The sequence below is a fragment of the Panthera pardus genome, unplaced genomic scaffold, assembly GCF_024362965.1.
Source record: "Panthera pardus isolate Hobbes unplaced genomic scaffold, ASM2436296v1 HiC_scaffold_1, whole genome shotgun sequence".
NCBI classification, from domain to species: domain Eukaryota; kingdom Metazoa; phylum Chordata; class Mammalia; order Carnivora; family Felidae; genus Panthera; species Panthera pardus.
The window spans coordinates 79,756,861-79,778,616 of record NW_026526654.1 but is presented as its reverse complement, the minus strand read 5'-3'; the positions used below and the strand labels follow the sequence as shown (position 1 = coordinate 79,778,616).

The window sequence follows — 21,756 nt, the reverse complement described above, 5'->3', positions numbered from 1 at the left end:
ATGGTGAGGGAATCAGTAAACTGTCTGATGGGATTTATTTGTCTGTTTTGGTGGAAATTGTAAATGTGGTGGTATTTCATGAATTACGTTCATTTTTTAAGTCACTTCATAGGACCTTTGTAGCTGTTGTTTTGATTTGTTTTGTTTCTATGGAAAATGTGCCAACTGGGTAAGAGCTAAGTAATTCCAATGACAGAATATTTCAGCTGTCCTTACTCTGCTTCTTAATGCACAGACAGGCAATTCTCCAGCATTGAAAATACCAATGGAAGGGATGTCTAAAATCCATATATAGTTACCATCCTCTAACTTAGGTTAAGTTTCAGCTATGTCCCTATAAAACTGCTTATTGAGGTAAGATAAAGCTGTTTGTATTTTCACCTCTTCCTGTGTCCCATCAGGGGACTGTACCATCCAAACACTGGATATTTGCATCTCCCAAGCACCGACCATCAGTTTTAGATGGGCCTAGATTTTACAGAGGAGGAGAGTAGTAGTTGAGAAATGGAGAGTTGTTGGTACAAGAAAAGTCTGGTTGCTGTGAGATATTTCAAATTTGAGGACAAAAAAATTGCATCATAAAAAGGTGAAGCAGTCAAATCCTGACCCCCCTCCCTCAGAATGTGCCAAGCCTAACAAAACATAACACTCCATGACTGTGGATTTATGTTGCTCAATTTTTGGTGCATTAGTAAGACCCAACAGTCGCTTTCTGAGGCGAATCCTGACCTTGCCCCCAGAAACTCCCTTCCCTGACATCCCAGAAGTGGGCGGTGTCCAAGCACCTGCCCTTGTGGGGAGCCTCCGTCTTCAGAGTAGAAAGACACCCCCTCCACCCACTCTGCTAACCGGTTAGTCAGGAATATTACTCTTTGGCAGTTGATTCCTTTAAAGTGTGCCTCTTTGCTCTGGCTCCTGGACATAGAATTTGATAGAATCACTATAATAAAGAAAGAATTATTTTGAAAATACGTAAATAGTGAATTTCAGAGGATAATTATAATAATAATTATGTCATTATATAAACTCAGACCACTGGCTTTAGGGACAAAAAGAAAAAGTAATGGAAGTATTTGTGAAGGGAAAAACAAAACCATTGTGAATAGTTGTAAAGGGTTAAAAAGAAGTCTAATGTTATCGTTATGGCATCTACCTCACCTAGAAATGTTTTTTTATAGATTTGTTTTGCCTACATAAACAGCATTTTAATGGGAAAATTTTGGCACAGAATTTGAATTCATTTGAGTCATGTGTCAATAATATGCTTTACATGATTACGGTTATTGACCAAAGAAGTTCCAATTCATGGCATGTTGTTACGGAACTGAGAGCTTATATTTTAAATTACTCATTATAAGAGAAAATGAAATGAAGTTACTCAAACATATCCTCCCTTATCACAGAAAGTCCAGAACATATTAAGGTCCTTTTCCAAGCGTTTAAGTAATAGACCTTGACTCTGGCTGTCTGGAGGGTAGCACCACATCTAATAGGGGACAAATACCCTTAGGACTTTGGTAACTGGGTTCTCCCTGATGTATTTTTGGTTCTAGCTACACAATGAGGGATATAGCCTATGCTACAAGAAAAACAAAGATTGGTAGGCTCAATTCGAAAACCTTGTGGCCAGCCATCTGGTATATGTTAAGGGTGATTATTTTCTCCCTGAATTCCTGGAAGGATTAGTAGAGATAGGAAGGGTAAGGAGAAATCAGGTGAGACCTAGTGGCCTGAGGCTTCATAATCTGGGTTTACCCAGATGGAAAGACCATGTGCAGCCTCTTAAAAGTATTTTCTATTACAAACAAAAACAAAAACAAAAACAGACAAACTATACTACCTTGAGTAAAATGGACCAGAAAACTGATTTAGACCTAGATCTATAAAGATCTTCCTAGTAATATTATGTAAGCTGTTTTAGAGCTACTTAAAATACCTGGATTATTTTCCAAGGCCATATGTTAGTGTATGTGTCTCCATAATAAGGCTACATCTAGTTAGGCTGGATAGCAGCTGAGTCCTAGTGGTTTAGACCTGACCGTAGAAAACCAGTTTCAGGCCAACTTACTCCTAATCCAACCACCGAAAATCCAACACATTTTTGCTGATGGGCTGTGTACCTGAGAACATCATTGAAACAAAGAAAATTATGTCCTTTCCTAACAGAAATATCACAAGTTTCTTTTTTCTTAATTCTTTGGTAGTCTCCCCATTTTTGTTCTCCTTTTAAGTTTCATTATAGAGTAGCTGATTACTTAGGAGTACATTTTGCAACCAGCTTATCCTGGATGGTTATTCAAGATGTTAATTTGCTGAAAGTGAAACATCCTGTAGGTAGTTTACCTGGAGTCTGAGATGAGATGAGGAACTGTCACACCCGCTTTACATTTTTTTCTGGACTAAAACTGTTGTGGCCTAGCTCCGTGGCATAGAATTTATAGGGTTCCAGTTGCTCGATTTTTGGTGCGTTAGTAAGACCCAACGGTCGCTTTCTGAGGTGAATCCTGGCCTTGCCCTGGAAACTCCCTTCCCTGCCATCCCAGAAGGGGGCTGTGTCTGAGCACCTGCCCTTGTGGGGAGCCTCAGTCTTCACAGTAGGAAGACACCCCGTCCATCCGCTCTGCTAACTGGTAAGCCCAGCCTTCAACAGGGGACCAGCAGCCTTGAATCTGTGACCTCTCACTGCCTTTCAAGAGTGCAGCCAAGAAAAACTTTATTTGGGAGAAATTGCCTAAAGCTGATCTAATACATCGTTCTTCTTGGATACGCCACAGCTCTCCAGATTGAGCCAGCTTGTCTGAAGCCATGTACCTGGCTCATATCACGTGACCCCGGGAGGAAATGTCGTCTTTGAATGCCACCGGCCTCTATGGAGAGCATTATAAAAAAAGAGCGCCATCATGAGTCTGGCTAGAGGCTTATCAATTTTGTTGACCTCCTAGAAGAACCTGCTCTGGGTTTCATTGATATGTTCTATTATTGGTTTGTTTGGGTTTTTAGTTGCTGTATCATTTATTTCTGCTCTCATTTTTATTATTTCCTTCATTCTGCTGGATTTGTGTTTTGTTCGTTCTTTTTCTAGCTCCTTTGGGTATGAGGGTAGGTTGTTTTGAAACTTGTTGCTGTGCTTACTTTAAAGATATTGTTGAGGAAGTTCATTCATTCAAAAAATACTTGTTGATTCCCTGCCACATGTCAGATACTGTTCGCGGAACTAGGGAAACAGCAGCGAACAAAAGAATGTGTCCGCTGTCCTGCAGCTTGTCTGAGAGTCGGAGGAGGCAGTCAGTGCTGGGGAATGGGTGATCTGTGCCAGAAAGGAAAATTAAAGCAGGGTGAGAGGCGGAGGGGATGTCAAATGATTGGGGATTTCCTGGAAATCCTCTGCAATAAATTGATGCTTGGGCGAAGGCTTGTGTGAAGTGGAGGAGAGAACCACGTGGCTCTCCAGGACAGCTCTGCGGCCAAAACGAAAGCTAGAGGTGAAGTCCCTGAAGCTGGGTGGTGCCGAGCGTGATCACAGAACAGCAAGAAAGCCCAAATGACTGGCGTGGCGTGGGCAAGGGTGCTGGTGGTGGGAGATGAGCCAAGGGAGAAACAGCAGGAAGACCGTGTAAGGCCTTAAAGGCCACGGTGTAGAGTTCGGACTTCATTCTGAGTGGAGAGGGGAGCCACTGGAGAGTGTGAAGCAGAGAGAAAGACGTGAATGAACTCCTGTTTTAAAATGACTGCTCTGGCTTCTCTGTGGAAAAACAGACTGTAGCGGGGCCAGGACAGAAGCAGGGAAACAGTAGGGAAGCCATTGCAGTAACCATGTGAGAGAACATAGTGCCTTACCCTGGCAGTGATGGAGATGGTGAAAAGTGGACCTATTCTGGATATGTTTTGAAGGTACAGCTCACTGAATATGATGCCAAGTTACCTAACCTCTATTTCCCTTCTGTCAAGTAGGGGTAAGAGGTACCCATTACTGGGCTATTAATTATTAATATAATGTACAACGCATGGAAAAGTGCCTGGTACAAAGTAGGTATTCCCTGTGTTAGCTCCTAATGTACTTATTTTTATTATTACTATTATCCTCATCATGATTATCATGATTATGAGTTGGATGCGAGATGTAAGAGAAACGTCACAGATAGCTCTAAGGCTCCTGTCCTGAGCAAACTGGAAACGTGGAATTGGATTTTACTGCAATGGGGAAGACTGGAGAAAGCCCAAGTTCTCACAGTGATGAGAATGATTTAATGTTTTCTTTTTGCACGTCTGTATTTTCCATTGATCTGTAGTGCGTAATTGTACATTAGATTATCAAAACATAAAGGGACTAAAAAATCTAATCAAGTAATTCTAACCCATTGATCCTATAATTCATACTCACCAGATGGGATGGCTAGAGAGTTATTTTTACTAGCCTAAATTTGTAAGATTCTTTCTACAAACACCAAATAGGGAAAACAAAAATCATCACTCCCTAAAAGTAATGCACGCTTGTCTTTCTCGCCCTATAGATGACCCGATTTCTCCGTATACGGGCTGGCTGTTGACTATTACAGAGACCAAACAGCCACAGCCCTTACCCATGCCTTGTACTGGAGGATGCTGGGCCCCCCTGGTTGACTACCTCCCAGAGACTATCACTCCCCGGGGACCCCTCCACAGGTAAGTAGCATCTGTGGGTAGTGGGAAATGACTGCTTAGATCTGACTGGACTTTTCTTCCCATGAGAAGAGGGAGATCATTCCACGTCCTGTCAAGTGAAATGACCTTTGAAATCAGAGGGACCACGCGTGACTTTAATTGCGGTTCTCAGCACATTTGTAGCGTTTGGTTGACTATCAACCGATGTGCAAAGCTGCCTTGTAACTCAGAACTTTTTCTTGATGTAATCTGGATGTGGATATGCATTCTGTGATGATTTTTAGATCGTGAGTAACTGGAAAAGAGGGCCCTTTTCTCCTCTTCCTCCCTCAGCTCTTATTACCTAGCAACGAGTAAGACTCCCTATTTTGTGATTAGCTCAGCAAAAGTTTCTTCTTTCTGTGGAATTCTGTGCTTTTTCGGAAAATAAATTCCATTCCCTGGAATAAGCGTCTCGCATAATTCTTCGGCAGGGCTCAAGGGCTGTATTTAATTGTGACTTAATGATCTGTCAGTGTGTTTCCATCCTCTTCAGAAGTTACATTAATTTCACCATGTCATTGATTAGGTGCAATATTGCTGTAATTTTTATGACTGAGATGGTGGTGGATCACAGTGTGAGAGAAGATTGGGCTCTTCATCTACCATTATTACTCCATGCTGTCTTCTTAGGTAAGACTGGATCGAAGAGGAATTCTGGACTATGGGGTCAAAACCCTACAGACACAATCCAGAGAGCTTTCCTTTTACATTGACGTCCTGCTTTCCACAGTTCTGAAATATTTAGTCTCTTCCATTTTTCATCGCTTCTATGTGACATCTGCTCTATAATCTCAGTTGACCGGTCATTGCTTAAAATTGCCCTATTTCTGCGCTATACAGTGGTACCTCGCTAATGCTATATCTATAAAGATACCCGAAACATATTGGGCCTCTCTGAGGGTCTTTGGCTAGATGTGATCGATTTAAAGCCGTGAGATACCGTCCGCACACAGACAGAAAGAAGACAGAGCGCAGCAGGCCAAGCACTGAGATTTTAAAATAGCCAAATGGTAAAATAAAAATGGGAAGAGGAACAAGCCAGGGAGGCTCAGAAGTTTAGTTAGAGAGCGATGAACAAAATTAGAATCCTTCAGTTAACAGGGAGACCCAGGGAAGAGAACATCCCAGGAAGGAGGAATGCTAACCATGTCAAAAGCTACTGAGAGGTCAAGAAAAGTCCATCTATCAGCATTTTATGAGAACATTTGATTTAAGGAATAAAACATTTTTCCTAAGCCCAACTTCTTTATGTTGGTAACACAAACAATAACAAAGAAAACTGAACATTCTTTCAACATGTTCCTCCTGGGTAACTTGGAATCTTTACTATCCCTGGAATCTAAACGAGCTTAAAACTTGTTTATACTAAGAGATTCCACTTTTTGTTCCAGGTTTGGACCATTACCGGCCTGAAGTCTTTGAACACAGCAAAAAATTGCTTCTTCACCTCTTGATTGCCCTCTCTTGCAACAGCAATTTTCATGCCATTGCTTCTGTGCTCCTGCAGACTCGAGAGATGGGTGAAGCTAAGACTCTAACAGTTCAGCCGGCTTATCAACCCGAGTATCTCTACACAGGTAACAAAAGAAGGAATAGCAGAGACCCTGAGACAGAATCACAAATACGAAGATAACTGAAGGTATCTGTGGAGCCCAAATTAACTTCTCTAACGTGATCACCACCCCCCTACAACTTTCCGAGTGAGCAAGTAGGAGCACAATAAATATGCCCCATTTCGCTTGGTGTTAACTTGGTTCTCAAAATCCTTCAGTATTGAATATTTTCAAATGTCTGTTTCCTTATTATTACGATCGCTGCTCTCATTAAATATGTTCCTACTGATACATTGAAAATTATGTCCTTCGGCCAAGAGCATCAGTCTAAAACACTGAAGGATGGGAATGCCCCAAACAGTGACCACCCCCATCACCTTGAGAGCAGGTCATTGCCAAGGTGCCAGGTGTATCGCTGTGGACCTTCTAGTTCCCCTGAAGGAATTTTCACCCTTTTAGTGACTGCTTTTCCTGGAAAGCACCACGGGTGGAAGTCTACTAAGAACCATGGCTGTTTTGAAACCAAAATGTTCTTTTTAGAAATAAGAACAGAAAGCATTAGATGAGTCATGTTTGAGTCGAAGAAACTACTCTGCTGTGTCCAGCTATTCATGAAAACTTTCCCGAAAGAGTTGACCAGTGGGTTTCATTTAGAATCGGAACATTTAAAATACCTTAAAGTGATAGCGAACCAACATTCCTGAACATTTTGTACGTTGCATTGGCGCTGGATATGGTATGGCACTTCATATGTCACCGTATACTTTATTCATCACCCTGAAGACGATGTGCCTTTTACTTAATACTTGTACTCAGTGCTGTCTTGTCCTTTGACACTGAGATTTTCCTCTGGGAAACAAATACTGCATTACTAAGTCTGAGACATAAGGACTACTGACCTCAGTTTAAGCCCTTTATTTTAAACCAACCTACACTTAATTGAAAAGAACCCATCAACAGCCACTCAGAGACACAAAACTCCTCACTATAGACGTTGAATTAAAAGAATCTGAAGACTTCTGGCTGTCCTAATTCCCCGGGATAAGGATGTATTCCATTAAGCACATGGTCTTAGACTGAGAACATCGCAATGCCCATTAAGTTGTATATCTCTGAGTGCATCAGTTTTGCATTCACTATCCCACTCTTGTGGCATACAGTGGGGATTTACAAAACAAAACACAATGTACCGTAGGCAAGACAAACGGTGGAAGCTAAAATGATTGAATCTGTAGCACACGTGGAACACGAGTACAAAGAGTTTGGAAAATGTCTCCTTTTCATAAACATTTATTAATTCTTACTGAACACCTACTTTCAACTGCGAATGCTCTCAAATCCAAGCTAAAAAAAAAAATCGAAGCTAAAAAAACCTGTGTGCTAGAAATTATTGTCTTTATCTTATTATAATAGGAAAGTTAGCTGCAGAGAAATTATATAAACTCCCTGAGATTGCACAGCAAATGGCAGAGATGATATTCAGGCCCAAGGCTTCTCCTGTTTCAGTGTATCTTCAGACCACCAGAACTATGTACTTTTTGTAATTATCAGGTAGGAGAAAAGGGATGATGGCGTATCTACATTTTCAAACCAGCAACACCCAGGGATGTAGAATGATAATCAAATATGAGGTGGGGAACAAACATAATATTTGTTGATACCGTATTTCTTTGACTACCACGAGACATACTTTATCAAAACATAGCAATATCCACATAATATTCACAGTTGTAAGCACATTTACTCAAAACATAACATCCATTATTAGGTGCTCGTATTCTCAACACTGGTACCATTTCACATATTTAAGTGGTCGAATACCCAAGAATAATTTACTAACAGCACAGTCGGGTCCAGATGTATAGGGGAACTGTCCGTCAGCCTGTGCACATATGCATGTGTGTGCACACAGACGCATGTGCACACGCGCACACACGCATACACCACTTCTTTTGCAGAAAGCATCAATTCAAACACCAGGCTACAAAATAACAGATCGCACTCCTATTACCCAGTACACTCTGGTTTACACAGCAGTGCAACTATCCCACAAGCAAGGAAAAACTATCAGTCTGGTTTCATCGTAACCATAGTTGAAATCAAATGTTTCCTCCAAGAGATTCAAATAACTACACCCTCCTGTATGCTCACCTCCTAACCTCAGTAAGCACCCTGCCTAGCACATTCTACCTTGACCTTGTTGTCCCACCAGGTGGCTTTGACTTCCTGAGAGAGGACCAGTCGTCCCCAGTGCCAGACTCGGGGCTAAGCTCCAGTTCCACGTCCTCCAGCATCAGCCTGGGGGGCAGCAGTGGGAACCTCCCGCAGATGACCCAGGAGGTCGAAGACGTGGACACAGCCGCTGAAGCGGATGAGAAGGCGAACAAGCTCATTGAGTTTCTGACGACCAGGTAGTGGGGGCTCAGGGGACACAGGCCTGTTCTTAGGTTGGTCTTTTGGGGAAGTGGCATTGCTTTAGAACTTGACAGATGAAAAGGCGAGCCCGTGATTTTAGCAAAGCCTTCTTTTCTCTTCTAAATTGCATCTGCTGGAGTCTGTGTACAAGGCAGATACTGGCAGAAGTCTGAGATCCCACTGATGGCACAGTTGACAGGCAGGAGGTTTCGTGTAGAAAGACAATGCAGCAGATGGAGACAGGACACGGTAGCGTCCCACGGTGAGGACGACTTTAATCATCTATTAGAGCTGCCGGGATCTGGGAGTTCTGAGACTTGGCAAAGAACATCCTCTGGAAACCAAATATATTAGCCACGGTCGACCCAGGAGCAGCTGCGGAGGGGACCATTATCTGCTCTTCTCGTCCAGAGCCATTTATAAATGGAAGTCAGAAACAATAGGAAGCATGATGGGAAAGGAAGCAAACTAATAATCAAAATCAAGAAAAGCTGCAAGCAAGCAATCCTGTCTTTTCAGCTCTTCTTCTGGTTCTTCCACTGAACAATTTAGCTTGTAAGGCTTCAGAATGTCTGGCACCCTGAGGTGCAGTATTTGCATCAAGAAAATCATGCTTACCTGGGACTCTGTCGGGGGGAGGGGACCCTATCCTTTCTCATTAATCCCAGAAGTCTAGTCTGTATAGTTGTTATCTGATACCCCCATGATCTTTCTTTCTCTCGGGAGTGCATCAATTCATACAAAAAATGAAAAAAAGAGCATTTTCTTTCCTCAGTTAATGATTCAGAGTATTTGCAGTTCACAGCTCAATACAGGACTTGATGAACAGGAAGCTAAGGAGGGGGGGCCTAATGGTAACTACATCCAGGATATTTCGGAGACCTGAATGGTCTGTGGGGAAGAAAAGTGTGCTCACCACTCAACACTGTCAGTACCTTGCATTGGGAAGAGTGTTCTTCTGAAATTCTCACCTCTGGCTCCATCCTGTGCTTTCTGTTGAAAACCAAGTAGATAACAGAGGACGCATCTTCGGTTCATTTCTACAGTATTTGGTAGTCTAATGATATGATCCGGATAAAAGCATTATCTCTGCAAATCTAAAATATACAAATGTCTAAGTCTGTATTTTAATTAACATTTTATATCATTTTATTTGACAAACATGTAGCACCTGTTTTGTATAAACACCGTTCTGGTGAATTGAGAGGTTTTAACTTTGTGAGTAAATTTTGTGAGGTTTTCATTTTGTGAGTAAAACATAAGAAAAAATATGCCTCCGTGAATTAGCTAGATCCATTTTGAGTATGCTCTTAAGCTTTACCAGACTGAAATTTACGCCCACATTAATCACTAAACTTTCAAAATCACATTGCACCTTTGGAGTTACAACTGCATAGGTGGTTTTTAAAATACAAAATGATTATATTTAAGTGGTTATATTTTTAACGTTTTGTATGTTTTGTTTAAGGGCATTTGGTCCACTTTGGTGCCATGAAGACATCACACCCAAAAATCAAAATTCAAAGAGTGCTGAACAGCTTACTAATTTTCTACGTCATGTTGTATCCGTATTTAAAGACTCCAAATCAGGTACTTTATCCAATTTCCCCAAATGCCACTTTCACCATTTTCTGTAATGGAGCATATTCTTCCCATTATAACCACACATTATACATACATACAAACATATATACGCATGCATATGTGTAAATATATGGTTCTATATTTGGCGCCGACAGCAGGAGAATATTCATAGGGGAGCCTTGAAGCTTATTTCAAATGTGCCTAAGTGAATGATTGTTAATGTCCTGTATTTTTGCGTTATGCTCTATCAAATAATTCCCAGAGGTCACTGTTCACCTTGCTGCGTTTACCTCACTCAATTTAAACTACTCCCTCTAATATTAATTTTGTTTCGAGAAGGCCATGACACAACACATGCAGGAAGAGATGTTCAACATCACTGATCATCAGGGAAATGCAAATCAAAACCACAATGAGATATCACCTTACACCTGTCAGAATGGCTAGAATCAAAAAGACAACAGATAACAGTGTCGGCGAGGATGTAGAGAAAGAGGAACCCTCACGCACTGTTGGTGGGGATGTAAATTGGTGCAGCCAATGTGGAAAATGGTACGAAATTTCTCCCCCAAAAATTAAAAATAGAAATATCATATGATACAGTAATTTAGCTACTGGGTATTTACCCAAAGAAAATGAAAACACTGACTTGAAAGGATATATGCACCCCTCTGTTTATTGTAGCATTATTTGCAGTAGCCAAGATACGGAAGTAACTCAAGTGTCCATCCATAGATGAGTGGATAAGGAAGACGCGTGTGTGTGTGTGTGTGTGTGCGTGTGCGCGCGTGCGCGCGTGCATGCATGTGTTTGCATGCGTGCGTGCATGTATATAGTTGTAGATATGTATTCATTCCATATATATTCCATTGATACAATATGTATATTTTATACATAATGGAATATATATAACAATATGTAATAATGGACTGTCATACAGCCATAAAAAAGGATTAGATCTTGCCATTTGTGACAACGTGGATGTACCTACAGGCTAGGAAGCTAAGTGAAGTAAGTCAGATTGAAGAAAAAAAAATGCAACATGATTCTACTCATGTGAAATCTAAAAAACAAATGCATTAACAAAAAGCAGAATCGGACCTATAAATAGAACAAACTGAGGGTGGCCAGAGGGAAGGGTGTAGGGAAATGGGCAAAGTGGATGAAGGGGAGAGAGAGATACAGACTTCCGGTTATGGAAGGAATAAGTCACGGGACTAAAAGGCACAGCATAGGGAATCTAGTCAACGATAGTATGACAGTGTTGTTGTTGTGTTGTATGGTGATAGATGGTAGACACTTGTGGTGAGCGAAACGTACAGGGAAGTCGAAGAGGTCAAATCCCTGTGTTTTACACCTGAAGCTAATGTGACATTGTGTGTCAAGCATACTCAAATTTTGACATTTTACAAAAAAGCGAAGGCAGCCATGAGTAATAAATCTTACTGACTGTATTCAGACTCAACTGTGAAAAACTGCCAGATTTGAAAACTGGTTTAAAAAAGAGTTCTGTGATAAAATGTCTTTGACTTTGAAAGTATTTGCTAATAATTCCTGTGCCGATGATCATTCAATATTCTGAACACACTGTGATTCTTATGTAGATTATAATAACATCAGGATGTTTAAGCCCTTAGCTACATACCATTCAGATTCAACTTGGCCTGGGCTGATCTGTGTGTGAAATTTAAATCTGGTTCCTCAGCGTAAAGCAACAACTACCCCTACCTTTTTTCACACACCAGGCTGACCAAATGAAATACAGCTCGCTGGCTTTCTCAGCTGCTCTGATAATTAGCACATCTCACAGTTTGAAACATTCCAGATTAGCCACATCTCTTCTCATTATCAGAGGGTGCTTTCTAAAAAAGCAAAAAATACTGATAAACTGAAACGAGTTTCTCATTTCAGGAATAGGAGTGACATTTCTTGTTTTGAGCCTGTTTGGGAATGTTTGTGAAATGTCACCACCTCTTATACTGCTATTTCCCTCACTTAGAAGTCACTTGATGGTTGAATATAACCCAAAGGAAGAAATTTACTGTTTGTGTACAAACCCTTAATTGGCTTAAAATCTTTGATTGCATGAAGACGATGAAAATGAGAAAACTCATGAATCCCTGTACTGTTTTCCCAGAGGATGCTTAAAGTCTGAGTCTTTTCACATCTTGCCCCAGACATTTTTACTCACTACGGTTTCTTTATACATCTCTGCTCTCGGCCTGTTTCCACTGTAGCACAATAAAATATGTTCCTGGAAACACTTGTATTAAACAGGGTAGCATAACTGCTACAACACACAACCCCCAAAGCTCAGAGGCTTAACACAGTAGAAGGTTACTTCCGATCACATAACAGTTCAGTATAGAGTTGAACTGTTCAATTTAAAGAGCCTTTAATTTAGATAGCCTCTCTTAAGGACATTGGCATAGTTTGGCAGGCGGCCTTCCACATGGTGCTTCAAAGACCTTCCTTCTGTGGCTCTGATCACCTCGGCTCAGAGGTCCTCAGCCCTCTTCAGCCAGCCAGCAGGTGGAGGAAGAGAGTGAGTGGAGGATTACTCAGGAGGAATTTACACCACACGTGGCTCGAACGTGGCTCGAACGTGGCATCCATGCTTCTTCCCACATTCCACCAGCCAGAACTCAGGCACAAGGCCACAACTGCAAGAAAGGCTGGGAAATGTAGGTTTGCTGTGTGACACATTAAATAGCCTTTCTTAAGGACATTGTCATGTCATTGGTGGCACTGTCACCAAGAACATGGTGGGGTGCTATAGTCCTACCAGTATAGTTCTAGCCGTCAGGTCCATTCTGATTTCAATAAGTTTTGTTTGTTGACCGAGGATCTAACACCGCACATAATAAAATTAAGTAGGAAAATGAAACAAAATAAAGGTACAAATTCCATTTTGAAACACGATCCATTCATAAATTGTGAACTGCCTATATGGGTTTAATCCTGTATTTCCTACCTTGAATATGCCTAAGTCATTTTCCAGGGCCCTTTGTTTGCTCTGTAGGAACATTCTGTCATATAATCCAAAGGTCCCTAGGGTCAAACAGCCAGGCAGCAGCTAAGAACAATGACATTAAATGCTCCCTCCTGGTTCACTTTCATGTGACCGTCAAATGTACCATGGAATCCCCTAGATCACAGAGACAGCCAAAATCACTGTTTTCATCTTGTCCTCTGACTTTGTAGTCAGTTTTTCTCCTGCAGAGAGGCACAGCAGAGAGTACAGATCAATGGCCCAGAGTTCAATCGTGTGCTTTACCTTACATTTTCACTTCCTTCTGATCAGGTGGTTTCCTGATGACTGAGATTACCTTCATGCTATTGGAAGAACCAATTTCGGGCGAGAGTTGAGATGATGGTTGCCTTCTTGGCAACATCTGCATTTCAATATTTGCATATTCATAGACTATTCTGAAGAGCAAAGACTTTGGTAGAGGCCTTGGTTGTGTTCAGAGTTGATGCGATCCATTAACAGCTTTCCTCTGCACAAGTACTCTGAAAACTAGTTCCTAACAAATTCTCTTAGGAAAAAAGGAGTGAAAGTACTCTATGCAAAAAAGTACTTCAGAAGAACAATGTAGAAAAATGCTAGGGCAATAAACAAGAATACATTTGTGAGTATATTCTGTGTCAGACACTGTACAAAGCATTTTTTAAATCGTCGAAATTTCACAACTCTATGATACGGATACTATTATTCTCCTATTAAAAAAAAGAAAATAGGGTCATAGAGACTACATTTCTTTTCAGAGTCCCAAAACCCCTTGTTCAAAACCAGGACCACCTTGCTGCAAAGCTTCTGACTCTACTACACTATGCCTCTTTAAGATCTGTTCAAATTTGTTGTTGTTGTTTTTTTAACTCTAAAATGGCTCATTCTTAAATAAGTACCGCCAGAGGATAGCTCTTTGCAGTTAGCCTGATTTAAACCTATCGATCACCGATGCCCCAGGGTTTTCAGAGTATAGGTTGACCATCTGCCTCTTGGTGCCTAGGTTTCCATCTGGAGCAGCACTTGAGTGAAGTTGCATTGCAGACCGCCCTCGCAAGCTCTTCGAGGCACTATGCCGGTCGGTCCTTCCAGATATTCCGGGCGCTCAAGCAACCTCTGTCAGCACATGCCTTGTCTGACCTTCTCTCCAGGCTGGTGGAGGTGATTGGAGAACATGGAGATGAGATTCAGGTACCACCAAACTCATTCTCCTTCTCTCATGTCAAAGATGAGGACTTAATGACTTTGAGCCTTCTTTTTCTCGCCAATTATCTCAGCCATGTGGGCATATACAATTTATTTTAAAAATTTCTGGATGTGAACTTTTATATTTACAAAAATCACTTTGGGGTGCCTGGGTGGCTCAGTCTGTTAAATGTGCAGCCCTTGATTTTGGCTCAGGTCATGATCTCACAGTTCATGGAATCCAGCCCCGCATCAGGCTCTGCATGGACAGTGGGGAGCCTGCTTGGGACTCTCTCTCTCCCTGTCTCTCTCTGCCCCTCCCCTGTTAGCACACACACACACTCTCTCTCTCTCAAAATGAATAAATAAACTTAAAAAAATCACTTCAAGGCGCATTGTTCTAGAAATTCAGTGGATATTGTTTTATTGAGCCAACAACTGAAAATCCCCTGGTGGCTCCTTGGTTGTTTTTGTTGTTAGTTTTAGTTGACTGGGAATTGGGGAATTATTTGCATTGTTTTTTCCTTTTGCCACCAGCCCCTAGGCTGGCAAAGGACAAAACCAGGATGCTGTTGTGCAGTCTCCCCACCCAGAGAAGAGATCTCCATCATATCTAAGCAGAACACTACCCCTCTCTGTATAACTAACCCTCAGTACACTGAGAAGAGCTGAAGAAGTAATGGAGAGAATAGATGCCACAAGAAGACCCTGTACATAGATCCCAGGCACTGGGGTGCATTACAAGCATCACAAGGGCATTACAAGCTCTGTAGCTTGGGCCAAGCCTTTCTTTCCCTTCTTTTCCATCAGAAAAGTTACTACACCCCAGGAGACTAACACACGTGTGAACTCTAGCCTCTTTTCCTCTTTCTGGACATTAGACGTGCTCTTCAAAATGTCACTGATGTACAGACCTTCTCATACCTCAGCTCTTAATTTCTGGCTCAGATACTGACATTCTGTATTTCAAATGTCCACCATTCCCCTCATCAAGGGGCAACGATTGCCACCTTAGCCTTTGCTTCTCCCTACTGGATTTAAAATGAGATTGACATGTTGAGGATGTCAGAGCTAGGGAAATAAATCTTGGTGATTACCTGCTAACTGCTAAGCCATCTGAATTTCCTAAGTGGCCGTTAAATTTTGTTTTTAGACTCGGTAAGTTAAAGTAGCATAGATTGTCTAGCACTCAATGATATTAAAATTAGATTTGAATAAAGTTTGTGTTAATTAAATTTATCTTCAGGAAGGGAACAGTAGTTTTAAGCAGTACAAAATGTTATCTTTGCATGTCTGGCAGGGTTATGTAATGGAAGCACTCCTTACATTGGAAGCTGCTGTGGATAACTTGTCTGACTGCTTGAGGAACAGCGATCTCTTAACGGTATTATCTCGGTGAGAAGCTTAATGACTTTTGAAATCAAATATGCTGGACTTAATATTTGAGACATGCCTGAACCTTGGGCAAAATCCAAAGAACAAATCTAGTTTTTGAACTATGACATTTTCTTTAGTTTAAAAAAAAAAAAGAAATTATAACACATACAGACACATGTTATATAAGTAGTTTTACACATCAGAAAGATAGAGAAGAAATGTTAGTTCTAAATAATGCAAATAGTAATCCTTTCTCATTTTCTTTTTTAAGACTTTGAGTACTTTTTCAAATTTTATATAATAATTATCCTGTTTATTTCATTGTAAACAGAAACCAAAACTACTTATTTTTTTGAATGAATATATATAAAACTCGTCTGAACTATCACTAAAAACAGCTGGGATTAATGTCGATTTTATGTGAATATATTCCTATCTTAGGATCTTCCTTTTTTATTTTTATTCCTTTTGCTCCCGCCAATGTTTAATTACCCATTTCAAATCCTTCACAATTCTGTATTCTGTTTATATAATTGAGCTCATTTTGCTTGAAATTGAGTCAGTGATGTTATCATAAATCACACTGAGCCTTGTTTCACTTTTAAGTTGGACATTTTTTATGGATAGGTAATTTTAGTATGATTACTAACATCATACATATTTTTCTATATAAACCTACAGATTTATCTCAATCAGTAAGAATTTAGCAGGAATGTTGATAAAGAGTTTTATCTTTTCAGCCTGAAATAGGCTTAGAGATAATTTCTCATAGATTTTTTAGAAGTGTAAAAAAATTCCTTTGATGCAGTTACTTTTTTCTTTCTAGATAATATCCTTTCCATTTCTGTTCTCCTTATCAGTCAGTTAATAGAATACTAAACTTTGTACCTATCAGGTACACTTTATTTCTAAATTACTTCTGCCCAAATTCAAACAAAAATATACGTGAAAGATCAGTAAACTTTACCACCAACCCCTCTTGTTTAGCCTTTCAATATGTATAAGTAGGTATTATGTTTTGTTGTGGTTTTGTTGGTAAGGGTTCTCATTGTTTGCTTTTGTTTTTTTCATAGCTTAAGTTTAGGAATAAGGAAATTTATTACTTTAAGTTTTAGAGTGTGGGGGGGGGGGGGGTAAAGAATAGATAGTGTTTCCAAAGAATGATTTCCCTCCCTTATAGTTTGTCAGTAGATCTTAAAAGGACTGGCTCTTCACTGAGCGTGTTGGCTTTCTATTGAACTTTTTTATTTTTATACCCAGCTCTTCATCACCAGATTTAAGCTCTAGCACTAAACTAACAGCAAGCAGAAAGAGCACAGGACAACTAAATGTGAACCCTGGGACAGCCAGTGGCAATACAGCAACCGCAGAACGGAGCCGGCATCAAAGAAGCTTTTCTGTGCCCAAGAAGTTTGGTGTTGTCGACCGATCCTCAGACCCACCCAGGAGTGCCACATTGGACAGAATCCAGGCTTGTACCCAACAAGGCCTCTCCTCAAAAACCAGAAGCTCATCCTCCTTGAAGGACAGCCTCTCAGACCCATCACACATAAACCATCCAACAAACCTATTGGCCACCATCTTTTGGGTCACAGTGGCTTTGATGGAATCTGATTTTGAGTTTGAATACCTAATGGCCTTAAGGCTGTTGAATAGACTACTGGCTCACATGCCACTTGATAAAGCTGAGAACCGAGAAAAACTTGAGAAACTCCAAGGGCAGCTCAAGTGGTCAGACTTCTCAGGGTTGCAGCAGCTACTGCTGAAGGGATTCACCTCCCTCACCACCACTGACCTTACCCTGCAGCTTTTCAGTTTGCTGACACCAGTATCCAAAGTATCCATGGTGGATTCATCCCAAGCCATTGGTAAAGCCAACATCACTCATTCTCTTGCACAGTTCTGATGGTTGTTGTGTTTACGTTTGGTGTAATAAGATAATGGGCTTAGTACATTTAACAATTCTGTTTAGAAATGGTTGTTGGGGAATAGTTTGTCATTTATTCCAAAATTACACATAACGTAAATCTTAAAATTATTTACACTGTAGAAGGCATTTTTAAGGCAATAGCATAAAAGGTACAGAAGTAATGTATATATATTAATACATATTAATATATATTAATATATAATATATAATAATAATATAATAATATATAATAATACATTAATATATTAATATTATTATATATTATAATATATAATATTATAAATATATATTATATAATAATATATATTAATAATATATATTAATATATATTAATATGTATTAATTATTTCTTCATGCTTTCTAGATCGAATTGCATATACAGTCAGTTTATTCCATTTTTCTTGTACAGATAAGCATTTTTTTCTCTTTTTTCTTAACTCCTAAATCTTTTTCTTCTTAGCCTTTTTCTTCCTCTTGAAAATTCTCTTGATTCCCTCTTGTTTTGAATTAAGCCAAATCGCCAGCCATATTTTTAATATTATGACATGTGACCCAGACTTCTTTTCATGAAGGTATAGCTTAACACAGTAGTACTAAGCCATTACTTACCATTTTAAAGAGTCTTCTTTTACTGCATTACATGAGCAAGACTTAAATTGGTTGGCTTACATCCTCTCAAACAAGCTTTTCTTAAAATATGCTTTCTGATAAAAGTTTCAAACTAGTGTTTTTGTTCGTCTTAATCTGCTTTTAAAAATCTGTGCCAGTCATCCTGATTCACAAACAGTCCATAGCAAGACAGTCACCGTGTCTCAGAATTACAAATCTACTTCAGTGCCTCCTCTGTAACTGGCGTCATTGTTGTACGTTTTTTCCCTGGATTTTGTGTTCAAAAGACTGCTTTTGCATCCCCTCAGAATAAAATCTGCAATATTCCTTCCCACTGTTAACAGTTAAAATGTACCAAATTCAGCTGTCTCCACTGCATCTTCTCCGATCCAGGGTTTCCACTGAACGTGTTGTGTCTCCTGCCCCAGCTGATTCAGCATTTTGAAAATCCCAATCAGTTCTGCAAGGATATAGCCGAAAGGATTGCGCAGGTATGACTTCTGGTTCCACACTCAAGTGGGTCGATATGGGCCTTCAGGAAGGTCCAACGCGGAACAGCAATTACCCAGAGAGGGAAATGAGTTTCCCAAAACCTGAGAATAATGATTGAGATTGCTAGTAATTGACGTCTCTGAGTAGCTGATGCACATTGTCTTTTGGTTTCATGATCGAGAAGACAGGTGGAAAGAATTTGTGAAAATCATATTAGCTAATTACTGAGATAAGCGCTTTTGCAGCTTACCAAAAAAACCAAAATATATATCTATGTGTTTTCCAGATTCCGGAGCAAAATTGCAAACCTATCTTTTGGCACAATTGCTAACACATCTCCCTATTTATCAGGCAACTTTATCCCTAATTGATTCTCTTCTTTTAAAAGGTGTGTTTGGAAGAGAAGAACCCCAAACTTTCCAATCTTGCGCATGTCATGACCCTTTATAAGACACACAGCTACACGAGGGACTGTGCCACATGGGTCAACGTGGTCTGCCGATACCTTCATGAAGCATATGCTGACATCACCTTGAATATGGTGACCTACCTGGCAGAGGTAAACTCTTCATTAGGGACAAACCTATTATCGTTTCCATGGCTAAAATATTTATATGGAATGGATAATAATCTCTTAATTTCATTTACTGAGTGCCTATTATATATTATCATAGATGCTATATGGAATCTTTTTAAATCTTCACAGCAAGCCACTGATGTAGATTCTATTATAACAAAGAATCTGAGGCCCAACCAGGTTAAATAATCTGCCATATGTTTAAAGCCAGCCTTTGAACTGAGGTATAACCCACCTCAAAAGCTTAAAATCCTTCTTTTTACTACAGTAATACGTGTCAGAACATTCCAAAAATGGAGAAATGTTATCTTAATTACCCCAGGTGTTCATATGTTATTTAAGGAGTTACTATGTGGCTTGATATATTTAATGGTTGTTGGCTCTGAACCAATTACCCAGCATATATTTTGAAGTAAACTTTTTATCTTCCTTTTTAAGTTTGTTTTGAAAACCGGAATGGGATTCTTTTGTGCCCATAGAAATGTGTTTCTAGCACACTTGTTCCAAGCCCCTGTTGTCCATTGGTGCTGGAGATACACAGCAAATGAAATGTATTCTGTGCAGCACCTCCAGTCACCCACTAGCTTAACCCACTAGGTCACGAAACCCATGAGGCAAGTGGTCACTGACAGCCACCTCGGGTTAGCATGTTCACTATTGCTTTTGTCTGAGGGATATGCATGCATACGTCTTGCCAGGGCCTTTTTGGAAGTGATGAGGACGGTACCTTCAAACTTTTCTTTCAGATATGTCAACAGTGTAGGGTGCAGATAAGTTACAGAATCAATCATTGTCTGAAAGGTTCCGTAAGACTGAACCTGAACCTAGAAGAGGGTCCTTGCCCCCTCCATCTGCGTTGACAGTTGGTCCTGCAGGATTTTGATTTGCAGTCTGGGTCAGCAATGTGTGAGCTGTATTCAGAATGTCAACACCCCAAAGAGCCTCTCTTATATGCCACCCTGCTGCTTTTGACAATCACCTTGGTGACATCTGCCCCACAAGAGCCACTGAGAAAACACACACGTACCGGAATAACTGACGCAAATGCCCTGCTTACAGACGATGCCTGTTTTAAAACAAAGTGAAGTGTAAGTTAGCAAGGAGGCAAGACGTGTTTAGATCACTAGGCAGAGTCAGTCAGAGAAAGACAAATTTCATATGATTTCACTCATGTGGAATTTAAGAAACAAAACAGATGAACATAGGGGAAGGGAGAGGGAGGCAAACCATAAGAGACTCTTAACTACAGAGAACAAACTGAGGGTTCCTGGAGGGGAGGTGGGTGGGGGCTGGGCTAAATGGGTGATGGGCATTAAGGAGGGCATTTGTTGGGTTGAGCACTGGGTGTTACACGTAAGTGATGAATCACTGAATTCTCCTCCTGAAACCATTGTTAACTACGCATTAACTAACTTGAATTTAAATTTTTTTTTAATAAATAAATAGAAGAAGGAAAAAAATAAAATGTAGAATTTAAACAGCTTCGCAAATACAAATGGGATGTGGCATATACATACGTACATATTATTCGGACTTAAAAAGGGATGAAGCACTGACACAGGCTGCCATATGGATGAACCTTGACAACTTTATGCTACGTGACATAAGCCAGACACATAAGTACAAGTATTATTGGATTCCACTTGTACAAGGTGCACAGAATAGGCAAATCTACAGAGACAGAAAGTAGAATAGTGGTTACCCAGGGCTGGGGGCAGGGGGTGATGGAGAGTTAGTGTTTTACGGTTAGCAGAGTGTTTATTTGGGATGATGAACAAATTCTGGAAGTAAATAGTGGCAGTGGTCACACAACAATGTGAATGCACTTTATGCCACTGAATTATACACTTAAAAATGGTCAAAATGGTAACTTTATATTATATATATATATATAATATACATGTTATATATATATATGTTATATATATTTTTTCACTGTGAAAATAAATAAGTGAAATAAATAAATAAGTGAAAATAAATAAATAAGAATAGATTACCTAATTTGTTGTATTCAGCATTTGTCACAAATTGTCACTACAGATTTTGTTATCAACTTAATTTCCCACCATGCATAAGATATACTAACTCCTATTTCAAGCACATATGTATAATTGTAGATCACTGTGGTCAGGATTGCCAGTGAATCTGTTCTGTTCACTTAACAGTAATTTTGTGTGTGTATTTACATGTGTTGACATAGCTCACATAGTGTCATTTTCAACAACTGTGGGATTCTAACAGGTTAAGATAACACAATTTGCTTAAACGTCTCCTCTTTTGCTTATATTCATAACTTTTTTCTATTACAAGTGGTTCTTTTATGTAGACTTCTTATCAGATA

At 39.9% G+C, this 21,756-nt stretch overlaps 1 protein-coding gene across 8 annotated transcripts in view; it reads left to right on the top strand.

Annotated features, from left to right (window-relative positions):
- The window catches only part of FRY (FRY microtubule binding protein), a 441,494-nt gene that overhangs the window by 366,833 nt on the left and 52,905 nt on the right, over positions 1 to 21,756 (top strand). For all 8 annotated transcript variants that reach the window (XM_053900511.1, XM_053900505.1, XM_053900498.1 and 5 more), the window contains 10 exons: positions 4,512 to 4,662; positions 5,210 to 5,313; positions 6,075 to 6,260; positions 8,449 to 8,647; positions 10,120 to 10,241; positions 14,249 to 14,436; positions 15,731 to 15,825; positions 17,068 to 17,675; positions 18,740 to 18,837; positions 19,227 to 19,397. In XM_053900511.1, the coding sequence (XP_053756486.1) occupies positions 4,512 to 4,662; positions 5,210 to 5,313; positions 6,075 to 6,260; positions 8,449 to 8,647; positions 10,120 to 10,241; positions 14,249 to 14,436; positions 15,731 to 15,825; positions 17,068 to 17,675; positions 18,740 to 18,837; positions 19,227 to 19,397 (1,922 nt within the window). The remainder of the gene's footprint in view (positions 1 to 4,511; positions 4,663 to 5,209; positions 5,314 to 6,074; positions 6,261 to 8,448; positions 8,648 to 10,119; positions 10,242 to 14,248; positions 14,437 to 15,730; positions 15,826 to 17,067; positions 17,676 to 18,739; positions 18,838 to 19,226; positions 19,398 to 21,756) is intronic.